Source organism: Pan troglodytes, chromosome 2 (assembly GCF_028858775.2).
Source record: "Pan troglodytes isolate AG18354 chromosome 2, NHGRI_mPanTro3-v2.0_pri, whole genome shotgun sequence".
NCBI lineage: Eukaryota > Metazoa > Chordata > Mammalia > Primates > Hominidae > Pan > Pan troglodytes.
The window spans coordinates 128,478,284-128,498,547 of record NC_086015.1 but is presented as its reverse complement, the minus strand read 5'-3'; the positions used below and the strand labels follow the sequence as shown (position 1 = coordinate 128,498,547).

At 45.6% G+C, this 20,264-nt stretch overlaps 1 protein-coding gene across 15 annotated transcripts in view; it reads left to right on the top strand.

Moving 5' to 3' along the window:
- Positions 1 to 7,698: 7,698 nt before the first annotated feature.
- The window catches only part of SLC12A8 (solute carrier family 12 member 8), a 130,385-nt gene continuing 117,819 nt past the window's right edge, over positions 7,699 to 20,264 (top strand). For 10 of the 15 annotated variants that reach the window (XR_010155740.1, XR_010155741.1, XR_010155739.1 and 7 more), the window contains exons 1-2: positions 7,721 to 7,797; positions 9,105 to 9,200. Coding sequence is in view for 8 of the 15 variants with exons in the window: in XM_063807058.1 (XP_063663128.1) it covers positions 9,150 to 9,200 (51 nt within the window). In the remaining 7 variants the exon portion in view is untranslated. Of the gene's footprint in view, positions 7,798 to 9,104; positions 9,201 to 20,264 lie in introns of all 15 variants that reach the window. The other 5 variants (XM_009446336.5, XM_016941817.3, XM_063807053.1 and 2 more) reach the window with 5 other exon arrangements.

Sequence of the window (20,264 nt, the reverse complement as noted above, 5' to 3'; positions counted from 1 at the left end):
CTCTCTCATCACTCTGTACAGTTTCTCTAGCCTCTAGATGGCTGTTTGTAATGTGTGAGCATTTGATGAATGTCTGTCTTGCCTGCCTGCCTGGAGCGGTCTTGCTTCCCACTCTGTGTTCTGTGTTGGCCACAGTCAGTGAGCAACAGATGTTTGGTGAATGTGGTTGAAGGAGGGGATGCAGGCCCCTGAGTTATATCCAAGGATGGAAAGAGAAGCTTGCCGGTCCGGCAGAAGAATCACTCGCAGGGAGTTTGAGGCTCTGGATAACTGCCATAAGACCAGAAAACTGGACATGTGATTTTCAAAATGGGAGGGAAAATAGTGGATTGTGAAAACGAGATAGCTGATCTGGATTTCAGTCCCCAGTAAAATTCTAGAATGTTCATAACCACTCTGCCAGGTAGGCTCGGCAGGTCTTAATCATTAACTCCATGCTACAAGTAAGAAAATGGAAGCTTAGACACATTGGAGACCGTGGGCAAGGTCATAGAGTGAAGAGGGAGAATCAGGTCTCAGATCCAGACCTGACTTCTCTCATCTACACTCTAGACAGCCTGTCACTGGGTCTGCCGTAGATGGTATTTGAGGAAAAGCTAATGCTAATCACTTTGTTGTCACAGTCTAGTGAGGCTGCCACTGTCATCATAAAATAATCTGGACCCTGTTTCTCTGGCTCTTTTCTGCATCTACATTTTGTTTTGTGCTCCCACCAGGTCCCAGCCCATGACAGATGCCAGGTGGCTGATAGAGGCAGAATGACTTTCTCTTGTCAGGGCAAACCCCCAGAATCAACAAATAGCCTAGATCCTGGAGGAGAGACCTGTCCAAAAGGAGCTGAACACCCGACACCAGGAAAGCTGCGGCCCCTCCCTCTCCACTCAGTCTTACCAGGGAAGCCAGAGGAGGAGACTGGCCTGCCCCAACTTCCCTGGGAGCCAGGCTCTCTCAGCCTGTGTGAGGGCTTGTGCTTTGTTCCGGCCTGCATCTCCCGAGTCACCCCCTCCCAGCTCCCCGGAATGCTGGGTGGCCCTCTGGCAGGACACCCTCTTGGACCTGGGGCTCTTGGAATTGCATTTCAAAGTCCGTGAAGAAGGAAAACTTTTTTCTGTTTTATCTCTTCACCTGGATTAAAGAGGTTGCATTGTGCAGAGGAGAGAGCCTGGCATTGGAATGAGACCTATGTTCCAATCTCGGCTCCACCCTCAGAGCCGGCAAACCCTTGTGAGTGTGTGCAGAATTCCTGTGATTTTTTTAAATACGCAGGCTTGCCCTAGGGAGGTGCATCACAATGACCAACTAAAACATATATATGCAGTTTATATAATTACTCTCTTTAAATAGTAAATTACTTGTGCTGCCTTAGTGATATATCCACCTTCTCCCTGTCATTGAAAATTGTAACTACAATAAGACACCACTGCCAACAAGATGTATTCCATCTCTCAGGTGTTTTGAAGAGGGGAAAAAATACTATCGGGCTAGAAATCTCATGATTTTCAAACCTTGGCTGAGCATTAGAATCATCTGAGAAGTTTAAAGAAAATGCTGATTTCTAGGCCCCACCCCAGACCAATTAAGTAATTAAGTCAGAATATCTGGAGGTGGATCCCCCAGGTATTGGTATTTTCTGAAACCACCCCTAGGTGATTGTAAAATGTGCACCACACTAGGTGAGCCACCTCTCGAGGCACTTTTGACTGTGGTTCCAGGGCCTAGGCTGTGAGATAGATATGTTTTTGTGTACATACCTATTCACATCATGACTTAATGTTTTCAACCTGCTTTCCCATTCCTATTCTGGTTGACCTTTTCGGAGCCCTGATCTCCCTCCAGGGTTCAGACTTTCTGACAAATGACTCTATCTTTCAGGTTATGATTTTGTTGCCAGCCTTCACACAGATGGCATTTCTCAGCGCCAGCCACTGGAAGGAAAGAGGTGAGGGAGCATCTGGCCTCTCGAAGTGCTGGGATTACAGGCCTAAGCCACCACACCCGGCCTTAAATTCACCTTTTCTTCTATTCAGTAACAACTCAAGGTCAAGGTGAAGCACACAGTAGTGAGCCTATTGCTTTGTGTGTCTCACCCAGCTCAGGCAGGTGGATCACCTGAGCTCGGGAGTTCAAGACCAGCCTGGCCAACATGGTGAAACCCCATCTTTACTAAAAATACAAGATTACCTGGGCATGGTGGTGCATGCCTGTAATTCCAGCTACTCGGGAGGCTGAGGCAGGGGAATCACTTGAACCCAGGAGGTGGAGGTTGCCATGAGCCAAGATTGTGCCATTGCACTCCAGCCTGGGCAACAAAAGCGAAACTCCGTCTCAAAAAAAAAAAAAAGTGAGTTTTAATAGCAATATTATTATTTTTATATATATAACCGGGCTTCAAAAACAGTGAATTCAAACAATGAAATAAATAGAAATACTTTGAAGGGAAATAAAGTGTTTTTTTTTTTTTTAACCTTGGTTGGATGCTCTAGGTATTCACTATCACTGTGTAACAGATTACCCCAAACCTTAGTGGCTTACAACAACAACAATGATTTATTTTCTCTTCTGGGTTCTGTGAGTCAGGAATTCAGACAGAGCCCAGCAAGCACAGCTTGTCTTTGCTCTACAATGCCTGGAGCCTCCGCGGGCGGCTGGAATCATCTGCAGGCTTGTTTCACTCACATGTCCAGTGGTTGACACTGGCTATTGGCTGGAACACCAACATGTGGCCTCTCCATGTGGCTTCCTCACGACATGGTGGCTGAATCCCAAGGGTAAGTGCACTGACAGTGAGGAAGCCAGGCTCCGTATTGCCTTTAGGACCTAGCCCACAAAGTCATGTAGTGTCATTTCTGCCATTTCTCCTGTTGGCTGGGGCACTTAAAAAGGTCCACTCAGGCTCAGTGGGAGGTAACATAGACCCTAACTCCTTTTGAAGGAATCCCAACATCATATTGTAGGAAGAGCATATGGGAAATACAATCTACCCCACATTGTTTGTTTTTTAATTTTCTTATTCACCTCCCACCCCACCCCCTCCAGATTCCAAAGTAACGTATGCTCATTGCAAGAAAAAATAAATAAATAAAAATCCAGAATTGACTGGTTTGGTGGCTCATGCCTATAATCCCAGCACTTTGGGGGGCTGAGGCAGGAGAATTGCCTGAGACCAGCCTGGGCAACAGAGACCCTGTCTCTACCAGAACAACAACAACAAAAATTCAGAATTTATACACGAAAGTCTATACTCACTATCTCAATCTCTCCCTGGAGATAACCACTATTAACAGATTGATGTGTTTTTTTTTTTTTCTTTTCTTTCTTTCTTTCTTTTTTTGTTTTTTGAGATGGAGTTTTGTTCTTGTTGCCCAGGCTGGAGTGCAATGGCGCAATCTCGGCTCACCGCAACCTCCGCCTCCCTGGTTCAAACGATTCTCCTGCCTCAGCCTCCAGAGTAGCTGGAATTACAGGCATGTGCCACCATGCCCGGCTAGTGTTTTTGTATTTTTAGTAAAGACGGAGTTTTTCCATGTTGGTCAGGCTGGTCTTGAACTCCCGACCTCAGGTAATCCAACCGCCTCAGCCTCCCAAAGTGCTGGGATTACAGACATGAGCCACCGCGCCCGGCCATATTTTTCTATACAAACCACATATATGTGTGTGTGTGTGTGTGTGTGTGTACACTGCTTTTAAAAAAAACAACACTATACATTATTCTTCGACTTGCTGTGTTTGTTCATTATTATGTGATGAACAGAGTTCCATGTTAGCATGTATAGAAACATTTAATTCTTTGCTTCTTTTTTTTTTCGAGATGGAGTCTCGCTCTGCCACCCAGGCTGGAGTGCAGTGGCACCATCTCAGCCCACTGCAACTTCCGCTTCCCAGGTTCAAGCAATTCTTGTGCCTCAGCCTCCCAAGTAGCTGGGGTTACAGGCACGCGCCATGATACCTAGCTAATTTGTTTTGTATTTTTATTAGAAATGAGGTTTTTAGAACGAGGCGGGTGGATCACCTGAAGTCAGGAGTTTGAGACGAGCCTGGCCAACACGATGAAACCCTGACTCTACTAAAAATACAAAAATTAGCCGGGTGTGGTGGCTGGCGCTTGTAATCCCAGCTACTCGGGAGGCTGAGGCAGGAGAATCACTTGAACCTGGCAGGCAGAGGTTGTGGTGAGCCAAGATCATGCCACTGTACTCCAGCCTGGCAACAGAGTGAGATTCCGTCTCAAAAAAAAAAAAAAAAATAGGAAATGGGGTTTTTATTTTTTGTATTTTTATGAGAAATGTTGGCTAGGCAGCTGGGCACAGTGGCTCATGCCTGTAATCCCAGCACTTTGGGAGGTTGAGGGGGCGGATCACGAAGTCAGGAGTTCGAGACCAGCCTGGCCAACATGGTGAAACCCCGTCTCTACTAAAAATACAAAAATTAGCTGGACATGGTGGCAGGCGCCTGTAATCCCAGCTATTCAGGAGGCTGAAGCAGGAGAATCGTTGGAACCCAGGAGGCAGAGGTTGCAGTGAGCCGAGATCATGCCATTGCACTCCATCCAGAGCGACAGGGCGAGGCTCTGTCTCAAAAAAAAAAAAAAAAAAAAAATGTTAGCCAGGCTGGTCTCAAACTCCTGACCTCAGGTGATCTACCGGCCTCAGCCTCTCAAAGTGCTAGGATTATAGGCGTGAGCCACTGCACCCAGCCCAGAAACACCTAATTATTTCTAATGCCAGCTGTCATAGTATGGCTGTACCGTTTATCTAAGCAGTCTTCTGTTGATGGACCTTTAGGTTGTTCTCATTGTTTAAAGTATTACAAAGTAATGATGCAACAAACATGCTTTTCCTAGTTCATGTAGGGCAGTATCTTAAAAATGGCAATGTTTAAAGGATATGCAGGATACTATCTCTCTCTCTCTCTCTCTTTTTTTTTGACAGAGTCTTACTCTGTCGCCCAGGCTGGAGTGCAGTGGCATGATCTCAGCTCACTGCAACCTCTACCTCCCAGGTTCAAGCAATTCTCCTGTTTCAGCCTCCCGAATCACAGGTGCCTACCATCACACCTGGCTAAATTTGGTATTTTTAGTAGAGACAGTTTTTCACCATGTTGGCCAGGCTGGTCTCGAACTCCTGACCTCAGATGATCCACCTGCCTCAGCCTCCCAAAATTCTGGGATTACAGGTGCAAGCCACCTCGCCCAGCCAAGATACTATTTTTCAACATGAGGTTTTTGTTTTTGTTTTTGTTTTTTTGTTTTTTTAAGGTGTTATAAGAAAAATCTACATTAAGCAGGATATATATATATTTTTCTTTGCAAAGGGCAGGTTTCTGTAGCCTTAACATGAAGAAAATAAACAACTATATTTGTTTCTGGGTTTAGAAGATGCTTATAAGCTTTGAAGGGAACTTCTCATTTATTTAGAAAATGATGAGTGACAGGAAGTAGGTGGTTATAAAGCGAGAGGTGGATTCCCCATTCTAAAGTTTTTAACTCAGGCTGATATGGAATTGAATGCAGATTCTTCAAAATTCATGTTGACACTTAGAGGGAGACTCATCGGAAGGTGACAGCAAACAGGAAACCAGCTTGAGGCAAAAAAAAAAAAAAGAGAGCAGTGTCATGTATGACCCACCAAAAGTGAATAAGAAAAATGACTCTGCTGATCATTCTGATGAATCTGTGGAAATACAGTCAGCCCTTCATATCTGTGGATTTGACCAAGGCAGGTCAAAAATATTTGGTTAAAAAAAAAAGCATGGTTGCAGCTTTTTTGTACTGAGCATGTACAAAGTTTTCTTCTTGTCATTATTCCCTAAACAATACAGTATAACAACAATTTACATAGTTTTTTTTTTTGTTTGATTGTTTGTTTTTTTTTAAGACAGGATCTCACTCTGTCACTCAGGCTTTAATGTAGTGGTATGATCATGGCTCACTAGAGCCTCAACCTCCTGGGCTCAGGCAATCCTCCCACCTCAGCCTCCCAAGTAGGTGGGACTACAGGCATGCACCACCATGCCCAGCTAATTTTTAAAATTTCTTTTGTGGGGAAAAGAATAGGCTCTCACCATGTTGCCCAAGCTGGTCTTGAATTCCTGGGCTCACGTGATCCTCTCACCTTGGCCTGGAGATTTGGAATTTTTGTAATTCCAAAGTGCTGGAATTACAGGTGTGAGCTACTGTGCCTGGCCTTGAATTAGGTATTATATGTAATCTGGAGATTACTTAAAGTATGTGGGAGGATGTGTGTAGGTTAAATGCAAATACTGCATCACTTTATATCAGGGACTTAAGCATCTACACATTTTGGTATTGGTCAGGGAGCCTGGAACTAATCTCCTGCAGATGCCAAGCGGTGACTGCATAATGGATTCCAGTAACGTGACTGTGTCAGCCTGTCCACCCATTCATCCTTTGTTCACAGATGGTTAATCTGTAACTTTTGGGGGGTCTTTTTTTCTGGCAGAGATGGGTTATTAAAAATTTCTTTGCTGGGAATGAAATTCTGACACATGCTACAACATGGATGAACCTTGAGGACATTATGCTGAGTGAAGTAAGCCAGACACAAAAGGACAAGTATTGTATGATTCTACTTACATGAAATACACAAAATAGGTAAATCCATAGAGAGGGGAAGTAGATGAGGGGAGTTACCTCTGAGGGTAGACGAAACGGGGAGTTAGTACTTAGTGGCTACAGAGTGTCTACTGGGGACGATGAAAGTTTTGGAAATAGCGATGATGGTTGGACAATATTGTGTGTGATTAATACCACTGAACTGTACACTTAAAATGGTAAAAATGGCAAATATGATGTTCTATATCTTCACACACGTCTTTGCTGGAGCAGAAGCGAGAGGTTAGGTTCTGTCAGTGTTCCCATGGCTTAGCCTTCCCTTTTGTTTTTAAAAGAACAACCTCTATTTTTAGGGATTTTCACACAAAGGCTTGTGGGCGTGGGAAGTTCTCCCAGCTGCCCTCCTGTTTCTCAGAAGCCCACATGGAAGCCTCTCAAGTTATTTAAGGTTTAGGAAATATGCCAGATTGGGAATGGAGATAATTTAATCTCTCTGTATGTTAATTTAGGGTTCTTTTTTTCTGCAACATGAGGCCCTGGAAACCTTACTTCACCCCTAGGAAAGGCAGTTCTGGGTCTTGGTGAAGGGGGTAAGGGTAATTCACCCCTACACAGCATGCCCAGAGCGCTTTCCTGGCAAAAGCAGTTCCACGCCTTCAGAGTCTGGGGTCACCTGATCACGCAGCCAGGCACACACGGAGACCCCCGGTACCGGGGTCTCGGTCAGCTTGTCCAGATGCTTCTCCACATCTGCCCAGGGGGCTGCGGGTTTCCCTGCACTCCGGGCTCATCCCGGGCTTTCTCAGTCCTGCGTGCAGTGCTCACAGCCACTCCTCAGAGCCGCACAGGGTAGGCTCCTGTCCCTAGTCCCCTGGTCCCGGGGCTGGGCATCTCCGCTGGTGGCACTGTCGAGGGGGGAGAGGCAGTGGCTGGTCACGTCGAGCCTGTGGGCTTGCGGCTCCTACTCCCTGTTTTCCCCCAGCCCTTCCCCCTACCCAGGTGAATGTTCTTGTCCAGGTAGGCGCGAAGGCCCGGCCCTTGCGGAGGGAAAGCCTCTGCAGCGCCTCCTCTCCACCTGGGCCCGAGACTCCCGGTGCTGGCGTGGCAGGGGTGCTCCCGCCGGGACGGGACAGCTGGGACCCGCGCAGCCGAGCCGGGGCAGCCACGTGGCGGCGGGGCGGGGACCGGGAGGGCCGGGCGCTGGGAGCTGGCTGTCCCAGGAGCAGGTGAGGGCGGAAGGGCTGTGGGGGGTGGAGAGGGTGGTCTCGGGACAGTTCCTCTCCCCGGCCCGCAGTTAGGAGCCAGGCCTGGGGTCACCTTTGCCCCCACCTCCCCGCCCAGGTGGATCCTCTCCTACCGCCGGTCACCCGCGCGCCGGCACACGGGCCTGGCCCCAGTACTTGGGGTGCGGGTCCGCGTCTGCGTGGGGTGCCAAGGGGCCCGGGTCCCAGCGTGGCCCAAACGTGAGGGTAGGGGCTCCGCGGAGGAGCCGGGTGAATGTGGGCGGAGGCCTGCGGGGCGGCCTGCGGAGGCCGCGGGACGGCGGGAAGGGCGAGCGGAGGCCTGGGGTCCCTTGCTCTGTGCGGCGCGGGCAGCCGGGGACACCCGGGTGCTCTGGCTCCCAACCTGTCACCCGGCTTTTGGCAGGACTGCAGCCCACCAAGTCCCCCAGCCTTCCCAGCTTCCCACTGGGCTAACCCTCCTCCCCCAACCCCCCACTCAGTGCTCCGGGCGCCTTCCCTCCTCGCCAGCGCTGGCTGCTGTCCTTAGTCGCCCTCTTCCCAGGACGATCAGCTCTACCCCTCCCCCTTGCTCTCTTCCTCCCCCTTCCTCCTTCTTCCAAAGGGTCCTGAGCCCCGTCTACCTTGCAGCACTGTGCTGGGGAGAGGCGCCACACAGATCAAGGGGACAAACTCCCTTCTCCCCTCAAGGAAAGCCAGGTCCAGCGCGAAGGGGAGGGTGCCTGGGGGGGTGGGTTGAGGAGCTGCCCTAGTCCTGTCCAGCCTTTTCTCACTCACCCTCTTCAATCCCCTACCCTTCTCCGGCCCTGCTCCAGAAGGGCCCCAAAACAGCCTCCTCATGGCCCCTCTCCCCTCTGCTCAGGGCGCAGCTACATTCACTCACCACCTGCAGCCAGGTCTAGTGCGTCATGATGCCCTCCTCCTGGAGAGAGGGGTTCACGAGGCACTTGAGGGTGGGAGAGGAGTGTGACTCTGTGTCCTCAAGGGCTGGGCAGCAGGGCAGCTGGCTCTGACCCTCAAGTATTTAAGGAGCTCAGGGAAGGAGAGAGCTGGGAGTGCCTGAGGCTCTAGGGCAGCAAGGTTTGAGCACAGGTGGGCTCTGAAGGACCAGCGGGATCTACCTGGGTACCAAAAAGGTAACCTGGCCAAGTTTCCAGATGAGGTAGACAAGGTTTCTTCCTCAGCCAGGGCCTCGCCTGGTAGTTTGAACAATTCTAGTAGAGAGAAAGGATGGACAACAAGGGGAGAGGAGAGGAGAAGCCAGCCTGACCAAGGATGCTGTTACCTTCCAGAGCAGTCTCCCTGTCCAGATCACCAGGATCCCTGCTTGCTGGAGAATGACCCAGATGTCCCAGGTGCAGGAGCTCTTCCATGAGGCAGCCCAGCAGGTAGGCTCAGGATGTGCCAGGGTCTGTGATGGAGGCCTGTGAGCACCGGGATCCCCAGACAGTGGGCTGGATGCAAACATTACAGTGTACACTTTAGACGTAATTAACTCCAAAGTCTATTTTGGTCATCCAGTTCAATGAGAAAATATTATAGCCAAAATATTATAGCCATTATTAACTGTTCATATACAGAAAACCTTTGGCATTATTTGTGGTGGATTTTGAATCCTGGGATCCCCCACAACTCCAAACTCCATCCTGAGAGGTCTTCCACAGACAGTCACAGTGAGGACTCAGATAATATGAACTCATTTTAATTCTGAATCAAACCAATGTAAGAAGGTAAATTGATTTCTGAAAAAACTCTTATGTTCTGAAGCCAAAAGGATTTCTGGATGCCCTGGTGTTTGCTATTTTTTTTTCTTCTTTTTTCTTTATCTTCTCCCTGCTGATCATTAGTTACATGCATTCTGTAGATATGGAATTGAAGTGGCTCTACCCAGAAATGGAGAGCTGATCCCTTAAGAAATAATAATAATAATGATAAACCATACTAAAGTGTTTATCCAGAAACTATGTGCACCCAGGGTCTTTGCCATCCATGATCACTCAACATGAAGTTTTCACCATCCCTTGGGTTTCTCTCCTGCTTCTAGAGAGTGGCAGGAGGATTTCCCAGCCTTGTAACAGGGGGACAAGCCCCATCAGAGGGGAGAGAATCAACAATGAACAAGAAACCCAGATAGAAAATGTGAGGCCCAGGAATTCCCAAAGGAGAGACAAATAAGACATTCTGAGATCTCCCATGTGATGGCATCTGTTCCTCTCTCCCCTGTTTAAAACCTTCAGTGTCTCCTCATGTGCACCACTCAGGGCTCAAACTCTTCAGCCTCAGCCCTATACAGTCTGACCCCACCTGAGTCTCAAGTTGAGTTCCCCACATCTTCTTCTTCCTGCCACACCTTCCAGCTGAACCACACCATTCCCCAGAGCTTATATCTTTCCCTTGATCTTTGCTGATGCTTCTTATCAACAATTTGTCACTGAAACCTTCGCCCAAGTATTTAAGTGGTATTTAAGTATTTAAATTGGTATTTAAGTGGACAGTAAATTTTAGTTGATTGATCACATGAACAAACAACAGAAAACTACAATGCAAGTTAAATTGTCATAAGTGCCCTAAGAGAGAGTTGATTTCTAAAATGTGATGGATACAATGATCTCTGTGTTGCCTCCTTCTCCCCTAATAGCTAAACATCGAAGAATTGGACATGGCCCAATGCCCAATTTTAAGGCCTTTGGTGTTCATGATTTAGAAATCCATCCTTTCTTTCTCTCTCCCTCCCCTGCACTGTCTTGTTAAGGTACCATTTCTTGATTGGATGATTCATACTCTCCTAAGTTCTTTTTCCACATTGCTACTAAAGTGATGCTTTTATGAAGCATAGATCTGTGCATTTGACCCCTCTGCTTAAATTCCTTCAATAGCTTCTCACTGCCTTCAGAATTCAGCTCAGACTCCTCATCTTGGCCCCCAGGGCCCTCTGTGATGGTTAACTCATCCCTTCTGTTCCACAGCATCCTGTGTCACTGCACTTACCATGTAGCATTGAAATGAGCTGCTTCTTTTCTGTCTCCCTTAAAGCTGTGAACTTAAATTCAGGGGCATGTCTTATTTATTTTTGTATCCCCAATACCTGGCATGGTGTGTTGTGTATAGAAGATGCCCCATCAGTGTTGGTTCTACTGAACTGAACTTACCTGGCTAGAAATTGGGTGAGTTGCCATTTGCATTAAGTCTTAAAGTAATGGTGGAAGTGGAACATATGGTGGACTTGGGAAGCATATTCCAGGTGGGAGGGTGAGAAAATGATAATAGCTACCAATTAGTGGGCGCTTACTGTATACTGAGCACTTAATATGCATTACCTCATTTATCTCCACTACAACATTCTGAAGTTGATATGATTATTTTGGTTTGACACAAGAAGAACTGTAGCACTGTAAAGCCAGGCATGTTTGATGCCAAGTCCCAAGCTTTCATCCTTTTTGCTATGTGCCTCCTGCTCCAAATGGTATAAGCAAAGCCACCCAGATGGCAAATTAAGGACCTCTGCGTGGGAACAGAGAGTAAGTTAGGTGGCTAAAATGCTGGAAGCTGAACTCTAGGAGTGGCTGGCCCTCAAGAAATTTCCTGTGAACCTTTGAACAATTTTATTCCAGTCTTGGGGATCAGAAATTCTGCTAGGAGCTTTGGGGCCTGCAGAACACAAGATTAGGAGGCAGTGCCCAGTGGGAAGACAGGCTAGTGGGTGTCATGCCACCTTCAGTCTTGACCTGCTCTTCTCTTGGTCACGGTGATTAGAAAGTGGCTCACAGGAAGTTTGGCAAGGGTGGGGACACTTGGAAGTTAGGTGGAGGGTGAATGAATGGACTCTTGGTTTGGCTTTAATCATTTTAGGACCAGATAGGGTAGCTCTCTCTCGCTCTCTCTCTCTCTCTGTGTGTGTGTGTGTGTGTGTGTGTGTGTGTGTGTAGATTGGTCAGTAATAAGTGAACCAGCTGGGAAGGAGCTGTAGATCTGAGTGTTAATGGTGTGGTGGTCGAGGGTGCATGTGCTGCCTGGGTCAAGTCCTGGCTCTAATACTTTGTGACCTTGAACAAGTTTCGTAACCTCACTAAGCCTCCATTTCCTCACCTACAAAATGACTGCCCAGTGATTGAAACTACCATAGAGAATGAAGACAATTAAAAGAGATAATTTGTGTAAATATTTGGTATAGTGCTTGGTTCCTGGTCAGCATTCAGCTTATATTATATAAATGGCTAATAATTAAACTAAGGGGAGTATGTATTTAATCCAGGGGGTAGTGGTATAAATGAGCAGAAGGATCCATTGGCAAATCAATGCATGACTCAGTACAGCTGAGTCAGGCAGAAGACCTAAGGCAGGAGTCTCAAACCCAAAATCATACCTTGGGCCAACACCAGAATGTGGGACATTGTTCCAGACAACCTGCTGGGTGGGCAGTCTATTGAGGATGATGTGTGCTTTCTAGGCCTGGGTGAGTCTGGAGTGGTTTGGGAATGTGAGTGTGTGTTTGGAGACCCACCGAACTGCTGGCAGGCCAAGTCTTGTTCCAGGGGCCTCCATCTGGAGGCACTTTGTGTGCTCTGGTGGTAGACTCAAACCTGGGTTCTGGGTTTCCCATTCTGACTGTGCTGCTGGATAGGCTGGGCCCTTGGGCAAGTTACCCACAGGCTCCCAGTCTATTTCCACAACTATGTGATGGGGTGAGTGGACCTGATTCTCAGGGTTTTTATGAGATTAAAGGAGATGCCATATGTGGAAGGGTCTGGGCCAGTGCCTCTCTCATGACAAGCCCTAAGTAAAATGCTTATTTGATGATTGGATGAAGCCGACTGCACACAGAAACCCAGCGGAGTAGGCTGTGAAACTTGGGGCTTGAAAACTAAGAAAGAAACAGCCGGTGCAGAGGGAGGTGAACAGAAGGCTAATGAGCCATGATTGGGTGCTTGTCTGTGCCAGGTACTGGACAGACAGGACTGTGACGATCTGGGTGTTTCAGGAAGACTGAGTTGGCAGGAGAAAGCAGGTAGCCTGAGACAAAAACAGATGGCAAGCTGACAAGCTGTGTGGAGGTCTGAAGTCCAGCGGAATCTCATGCTCTTAGCGTTGGGAATAGGGAGAAAACTCGGTTTCATTTACCAGGTGTTTATTGAATGACAGTTCTTGCCAGGATCCCAAGTACAAAAACAACAGCAATCTCCTAGTTCTTATGGAATAAGAAGTGCCTCCAGCTAGCCTGAAGCTTTTGTCTTTCTTCTCTCAGGGTTGGAGGGTCTCAACAGGAACTTAAAAGGGAAGCTGGCCTGAGAATAAGTCACCAAAAACCAATATAACTAGTACACTGGATTCATGCTTTTCTGCATTCTGCTCTACCACAGAGACTTGAAGTGTAGCACTAGTGGGTCCATGTGGACCCTTTTCTAGGAGGTCTGCAGGCCAAAGTCTGGCTAATTATTCTAGAAAAAACCCGCTGCAGGCTGTGGGAGCAGGCTCCCCGTCAGAACCGTTATGTCTGGCCCAAGCACAGGAGGAGGAGTTTCCAGGTCTCTGAGACCTGCCTGGGTTCTGACTCTGCTCCGTCTTCTTGTACAGCGTCCCGGCTCTTTCCCTTCTGTGTCCTCTCCTCTCTTGCTCTCTCATGGTTTGTATCTGTGTCCCCACCAAATCTTATGTTTAATTGTAATTCCCAGTGTTGGAGGTAGGGCCTGGTGGGAGATGATTCGATCCTGGGGGTGGTTTCTCATGAATGGTTTAGCACCATTCCCTCGATGCTGTTCTGATAGTGAGTGAGTGAGTTCTCATGAAATCTGGTTGTTTAAAAGTGTGCAGCACCTCCCAGGACCTCTTGCTCCTGCTCTGGTGACATAAGATGCCTGCCTCGCCTTTGCCTTCCACCATGATTGAAAGTTTCCTGAGGCCTCCCTGGAAGCAGAAGCTGCTATGCTTCCCGTACAGCCTGTGGAACCATAAGCCAATTAAACCTCTTTTCTTTATAAATTACCCAGTCTCAAGTATTTCTTTATAGCAATGCACGTACGGACTAATACACACTTTTTCTCTGTCTTTTCCTCTTCAATTAGATGGCTTACCTGAGTTAGCTTGGTGTGGTAAGATAGAGCCTGGTCAAGTTTTGGGGCAATGGTGAATAGAGAAGTGGCACTGGCAAGAGAGGTAGATAGAAATAGAACCAAACAATCAAGACACGGAGGAGTCCTCAGAGATCTTCTGGCCTAGTCCATTTGCTTGTCGTGTCAAGAAGCAAGCCCGGAGACTTGAGTTCCAGCAGTAGTGGGTCCAGGAGGACGTAAATATTGAATGACTTGCCCAGAGCAAGGTTAGAAGGCAGAACCAGGTTAGAAGCAAGGCTACTGGCCCCAGAACACAGCCCTGAGTTGACCCTGACATATCCAATTTTGAGTATGGGTGTCAGGCTTCATTGCAAAAGCTTGGCTCATATTTTCTGGGTGCTCATTAGCCAGTGTATGGTTAAGAACTGACTTTTATTTTTACTATGCATTCTTCAGGGCTGTTTTAGCATCTTTAAAAAGCAATATGCAAAGTGAGCCTCAGCAGCCATGTGCCAGGCAATAGCATATTGCTTTATTAGTAGATGTAGAAAAATGAATGCGGCTGAGGAGGAAGGAAAAGGGAACTTCAGACAAGACGGTCTTGTTAGCCCCTCTTTTTTTTCTTTAAGCATATTTATATCTCTTGAAGCCCCTCTTTTTAAGATGAGGACACTGGGGCCCAAATGGTTGGGTGGAAGAGCAGGGCTCAATTCTGGGATTCCTAGGGCCATGACCCCCTCACTATCCCAGGTTTTGTAGGGCATGAAGCTTATACCATTTTTATGGACTCTCTAGTAAAAAGGATACAAATTGCAAATAGAAAATTTGGCATAATCTTTGGAAGGGACCAAATGCCAAATGATGCATCCTAAGGCTTAAGCTGTTAGCTTCACCATAAAACCACCTCTGGTCAATGGACAGAAGCAACTTTAAAGGCAGCAGAAGACAAGAGGCTTATGCTCCTGGAGCTGGAGAGAAGTAATAGCAGATCCTGTTCTCAGGATTGAGATGCGGCGGGAGCATTTCATATGCACACTGACATCCTTTCCTCTTTCTCCTCTGTCTTTCCCCCTTTCCACTTTAAAGACCTGTTGGTTACTTTGCCTCAAAATGACAACTGGGCCCCAAATGCTGCATATTTGTAAAAAATAGAGTGGGGACATTTTCTGGATAAAAGTGTCCCACCTAGAAACTGGAGTGAAAGTGTTCTTCACTGAAATGAGTTAGGCAGGGTTCTGTGACTCATTTGTACCCGCCGTATTTTAACTTACAGAGGTGAGAACATGCAGAGGTCAATGCCACTGAAAGAAGATTTCTGTCACTTACCTTGCTTGAGAAGAGAGAATACACTATGCCACACAGGGTCACAGGGGAAGCACCAGGGATGCTCAGGGGGCTGAAGACAGGAGTGAGGGTTTATTGGGGTTTCTGCAGGAGAGGAAAGGCAGGGCACGGTGGACAGCTTAGGACTGGCAGTTTGAACAATTCTAGTGGGCTCTGGGTTATAGGGGTGGCCTCTGGTTGCCAGGTGTCTGGCTCTGGGATGATTGGGGTCAGGAGAAATCTTGGCTTGGTGTGTGAGTTAGATGAGGAGGTGGTCTTTGGTGGTATAGACTCAGCATTGGTTGTTTTGCTTAAGAAAGCTGTGTTCATGGCTAAGCCTTTTGCTCTCTCTGAGAATTGACTAGGTCTGAGAGGGTCAGTCTTTCCTAGGCCAGCAAGATTTTAAAACATTTTTAAGTTGATATATAATAATTATACGTATTTATGGGGGTACATATGATATTTTGGTACATATATACAATGTGTAATGATCAAATCAGGGTAATTGGGGTATCCATCACCTCAAATATTTATCATTTCTTTGTTTTAGGAGCATTTCAAATCTTCTCCTCTAGCTATTTTGAAATATACAATAAGTTATTGTTAACTATAGTTACCCTTCTTTGCTATAGAACACTAGAACTTACTCTTTTTATCTAACTATACAGTTATACCCATTAACCAACCTCTCTTCATCCCCCCAATCCCCTTCCCACCCTCTGATAACCATCATTCTACTATTTAGCTCAATGAAGTCAACTGTTTTAGCTCCCACATATGGATAAGAACATGTGATATCTGTCTTTCTGTTCCTGGTTAATTTCACTTAACCTAATGACCTCCAGTTCCATCCACGTTGCTGCACATGACAGGATTTCATTCATTTTTATGGCTAAATACTTTTTCCATTGTATACATTTACCACATTTTCTTTATTCATTCATCTGTTGATAGACACTTAGGTTGACTCCTTTTGCTATTGCGAATAGGGCTGCAATAAACATGGGCGTGCAGGCATCCCTTTGGTATACTCATTTCCTTTCCTTTGGATAAGTACCCACAGTGGGATTGCTGGATCATATGGTAGTTCTATTTTTAATTTTTAATGAGCTTCCATATTGTTTTTTATAATGCCTGTAATAATTCACATTTTCACCAACAGTGCACAAGTGTTCCCTTTTCTCCAAAGCCCCACAAACACTTGTTATTTTACATTTTTTGGATAATAGTCATTCTAACAGGTGTGAGGTGGTATCTCATTGTGGTTTTGATTTGCATTTCCCTGATAATTAGTGCTGTTGAGCATTTTTTCATGTGCCTGTTGGCCATCTGTGTGTCTTCTTTTGAGGAATGTCTATTCAGATGTTTTGCCCACTTTTTAATGGGATTAGTCATTTTATGCTGTTGTTTGAGTTCCTTGTATGTTCTGGATATTAGTCCCTTGTTGCATGAATATCTTGCAAATATTTTATCCCATTCTACAGGTTGTCTTTTCACTCTACTGTTTCCTTTGCAGTGCAGAAACTTTTTAAATCAATATGACCCCATTTGTCTATTTTTGTTTCTGTTGCTTGTGCTTTTGAAATCTTAGCCATAAAACCTTTTCCCAGACCAATGTCCCAAAGCATGCCCCCTATGTTTTCTTCTAGCAGGTTTATAGTTTGGGTGTTACATTTATGTCTTTAATCCATTTTGTGTTGCTTTTTGTATAGGTTGAGAGATGGGGGTCTAGTTTCATTCTTCTGCATGTGGATATACAGTTTTCCTAGTACCATTTATTGAAGAGGGTGTCCTTTCCCCAATATATGTCCTTGGCACCTTTGTTGAAAATCAGTTGGCTGTAAATATGTGGATTTATTTCCAGATTCTCTATTCTGTTCCTTTGGTTTATGTGTCTGTTTCTATACCAATATCATGCTGTTTTGGCTACCATGGCTTTGTAGTATATTTTGAAGTTGGGTAGTGTGATGCTTTCAGCTTTGTTCTTTTTGCTCAGGATTGCTTTGGCTATTCTGGCTCATTTTTTGTTGTTGTTTCATACAAATTTTAGGGTTTTTTTTTTCTATTTATGTGAACAATGTCATTGGTATTTCAATAGGGATTGTATTGACTCTGTAGATTGCTTTGCATAGTATGGCCATTTTAACAATAGTAATTCTTCTCACTAATAATTCTTTTTTTTTTTTTTTGAGATGAAGTCTCGCTCTTGTCCCCCAGGCTGGAGTGCAATGATGTGATCTCAGCTCACTGCAACCTTCACCTCCCGGGTTCAAGCGATTCTCCTGCCTCAGCCTCCCGAGTAGCTGGGATTATAGGTGCCTGCCACCACACTTGGCTAATTTTTGTGTTTTTAGTAGAGACGGGGTTTCACCATGTTGGGCAGGCTGGTCTCAAACTCCTGACCTCAGGTGATCCGCCCGCCTCGGCCTCCCAAAGTACTGGGATTACAGGCCTGAGCCACCGTGCCCGGCTTCTCATTAATAATTCTAAGCATGGGATGTCTTTCCATTTGTTTGTGTCCTCTTTAATTTATTTCATCAGTGTTTCGTAGTTCTCATTGTAGAGGTTTTTCATGTCCTTGGTCAGCAAGATTTTTAAGTTGTCATAACATCATTAGATACAGATTTTTTTTTTTAAAAAAAAAAACATGGTTAATACATTCCACCTAGCTATGAATAGAGGGACTAGGTAACTTCAAACCTTCTTACTGCCTTAAGCTAAATTTCATCCATGGTCAGATATAGACAAAATACTGCATTTGCCATCATTTAATCGTCTGGGGTTTGCAAGGAAAGCCTAGATGCTATGGTAATGCCTCTGAAGTACTATTCTTGTAATTTGAATAAGGTGCCATTAGGTGGTGCTTTTACTCTGGCCGCCCGGCCTGATTGAACACCCTGGCTTCCTGTAGGGGAGAGTAACTGAGTTTTAGCTTACCTTTTCATTCATTTTATACTTTCTCTGATCAAAACACATCTCTTCAGAATAACAGTTAAAACATTAGATAGTTCTATATTCCTAGAACATTATCAATTAATTGTGGTAGGATTAAGAGAAATACACATACGGCTGGGCGAGGTGGCTCATGCCAGTAATCCCAGCACTTTGGGAGGCCGAGGCGAGCAGATCACCTCAAGTCAGGAGTTCGAGACTAGCCTGGCCACCATGGTGAAACGCCATCTCTACAAAAATACAAAAAAGTTTAGCTGGGTGTGGTGGCAGGTGCCTGTAATCCCAGCTACTCAGGAGGCTGAGGTGAGAGAATCACTTGAACCCAGGAGGCGGAGGTTGCAGTGAGCTGAGATCAAACCACTGCACTCCAGCCTGGGTGACAGAGTGAGACTCCATCTCAAAAAAAATTAAATTAAAAAGAAATACACATACTTCAGTATAATTCAATTCAGTATCTCTTTTTGCTCTTCAATAATTATCAAGTATAATTTAATCTAATTCCTAAATTTTTTCTTTCTGAATTTTAACACCTTAATCAAAGGGTGGGTGTGCTTGACGTGAAAAGTCTTTAGAGGTAGTACCTATTTAAGCTTTGATGCTTCTTTTTTTTTTTTTTTTTTTTTCAATCATGGCTTACTGCAGCCTCAACCTCCTGGGCCTGAGTAGCTGGGACCACAGGTTCATGCCACCATGCCTGGTTATTTTAAAAATATTTTGTAGAGGCAGAGTTTTGCCATTTTGCCCAGGCTGGTCTTGAACTCTTGGGCTCAAGCAATCCTCCCATGGGCCTCCCAAAATACTGGGATTACAGGTATCAGCCACCTCACCTGGCTTTGATGCATTTCTAATACAATAATGCTTTAACATTTACCACTGCTTGGGAGAAAGGTCCTATTTACATTCCTTTTTTTTGTTTGTTTTTAGAGACAGGGTCTCACTCTGTTGCCCAGGTTGGAGTGCAGTGATGTGATCATAGCTCACTGCAGCCTTAAACTCCTGGGACTCAAGGGATCCTCCCACCTCAGCCTCCCAAGTAGCTAGGACTACAGCACATGCCACCATGTCTGGCAAATTTTTAAATTTTTTGTAGAGATGGGGTCTCACTGTGTTTCCCAGGCTGGTGATGAACTCCTTGCCTGGCCTCAAGTGATCTTCCCGCCTCAGCCTCTGAAAGCACTGGGATTACAAATGTGAGCCACCATGTCCAGCCTGTTTGTTTTTGATTTGTTGTGTGAATGTCTTCTTCCCCACATGAACAGTCAGAAAGAAAGAAAAAAGGGTAGTGTGGTAAAAACCACTCACCTGTGTAAATATTCTAGCATGTTCTTTTCCCAGTCTGCAGATATCCGGTAAATCACATCCATGGTCACTGTCCCTGGTTACAGGCTTTAGGAGCTTACTGATTAACTTGAGGCAATGGTGGCTGAGCAACCCTCGCTAAGCCAAAAATAGTTGCGTTCCTGCTCTACCATGAGTCTCAGTGTTCATAGAATTCAACTTAAAACCGAAAGCCATGACTCCTTTTGAGTCACTTTCCTTTTTAATTTTAGGTAGTTATTAGTAAAGAATAACACAAAGCAAAAACAAATTTAAAAACTTGAGATACACAAAGAATTTTGAGGTAGACATTGATTTTACAAAAGGATTCACCATCTTTAAGTATTCCATGTATTCAATACATTTTAAAATGTGATGGAAATCACAGGAATCTTTTGGTGAATTCATCCACTGAATAAAATGACATATAGCCATAAACGGTATCCCTAACGCCAGGTCAGCCAAAAAACCCATTCTGTTTTTAAAATATTTCTAATAATGTGGTAATTTTTTCTTTAAACATAAAATAAGTTAGTTTTTGTTGTTGTTGTTGTTTTTCTTTGAGACAGAGTCTCGCTCTGTTCCCAGCTGGAGTACAGTGGCACGATCATGGCTCACTGGAGCCTTAACCTCCCAGGCTCAGATGATCCTCCCGCCTCAGCCTCCTAAATAGCTAGGACCACAAGGGCACACCACCATGCCCAGCTTATTTTTTGTATTTTTAGTAGAGACGGGGTTTCGCCATGTTCCCAGGCTGGTCTCAAACTCCTGGACTCAAGTGATCCGCCTGCCTGGGCCTCCCAAAGTGCTGGG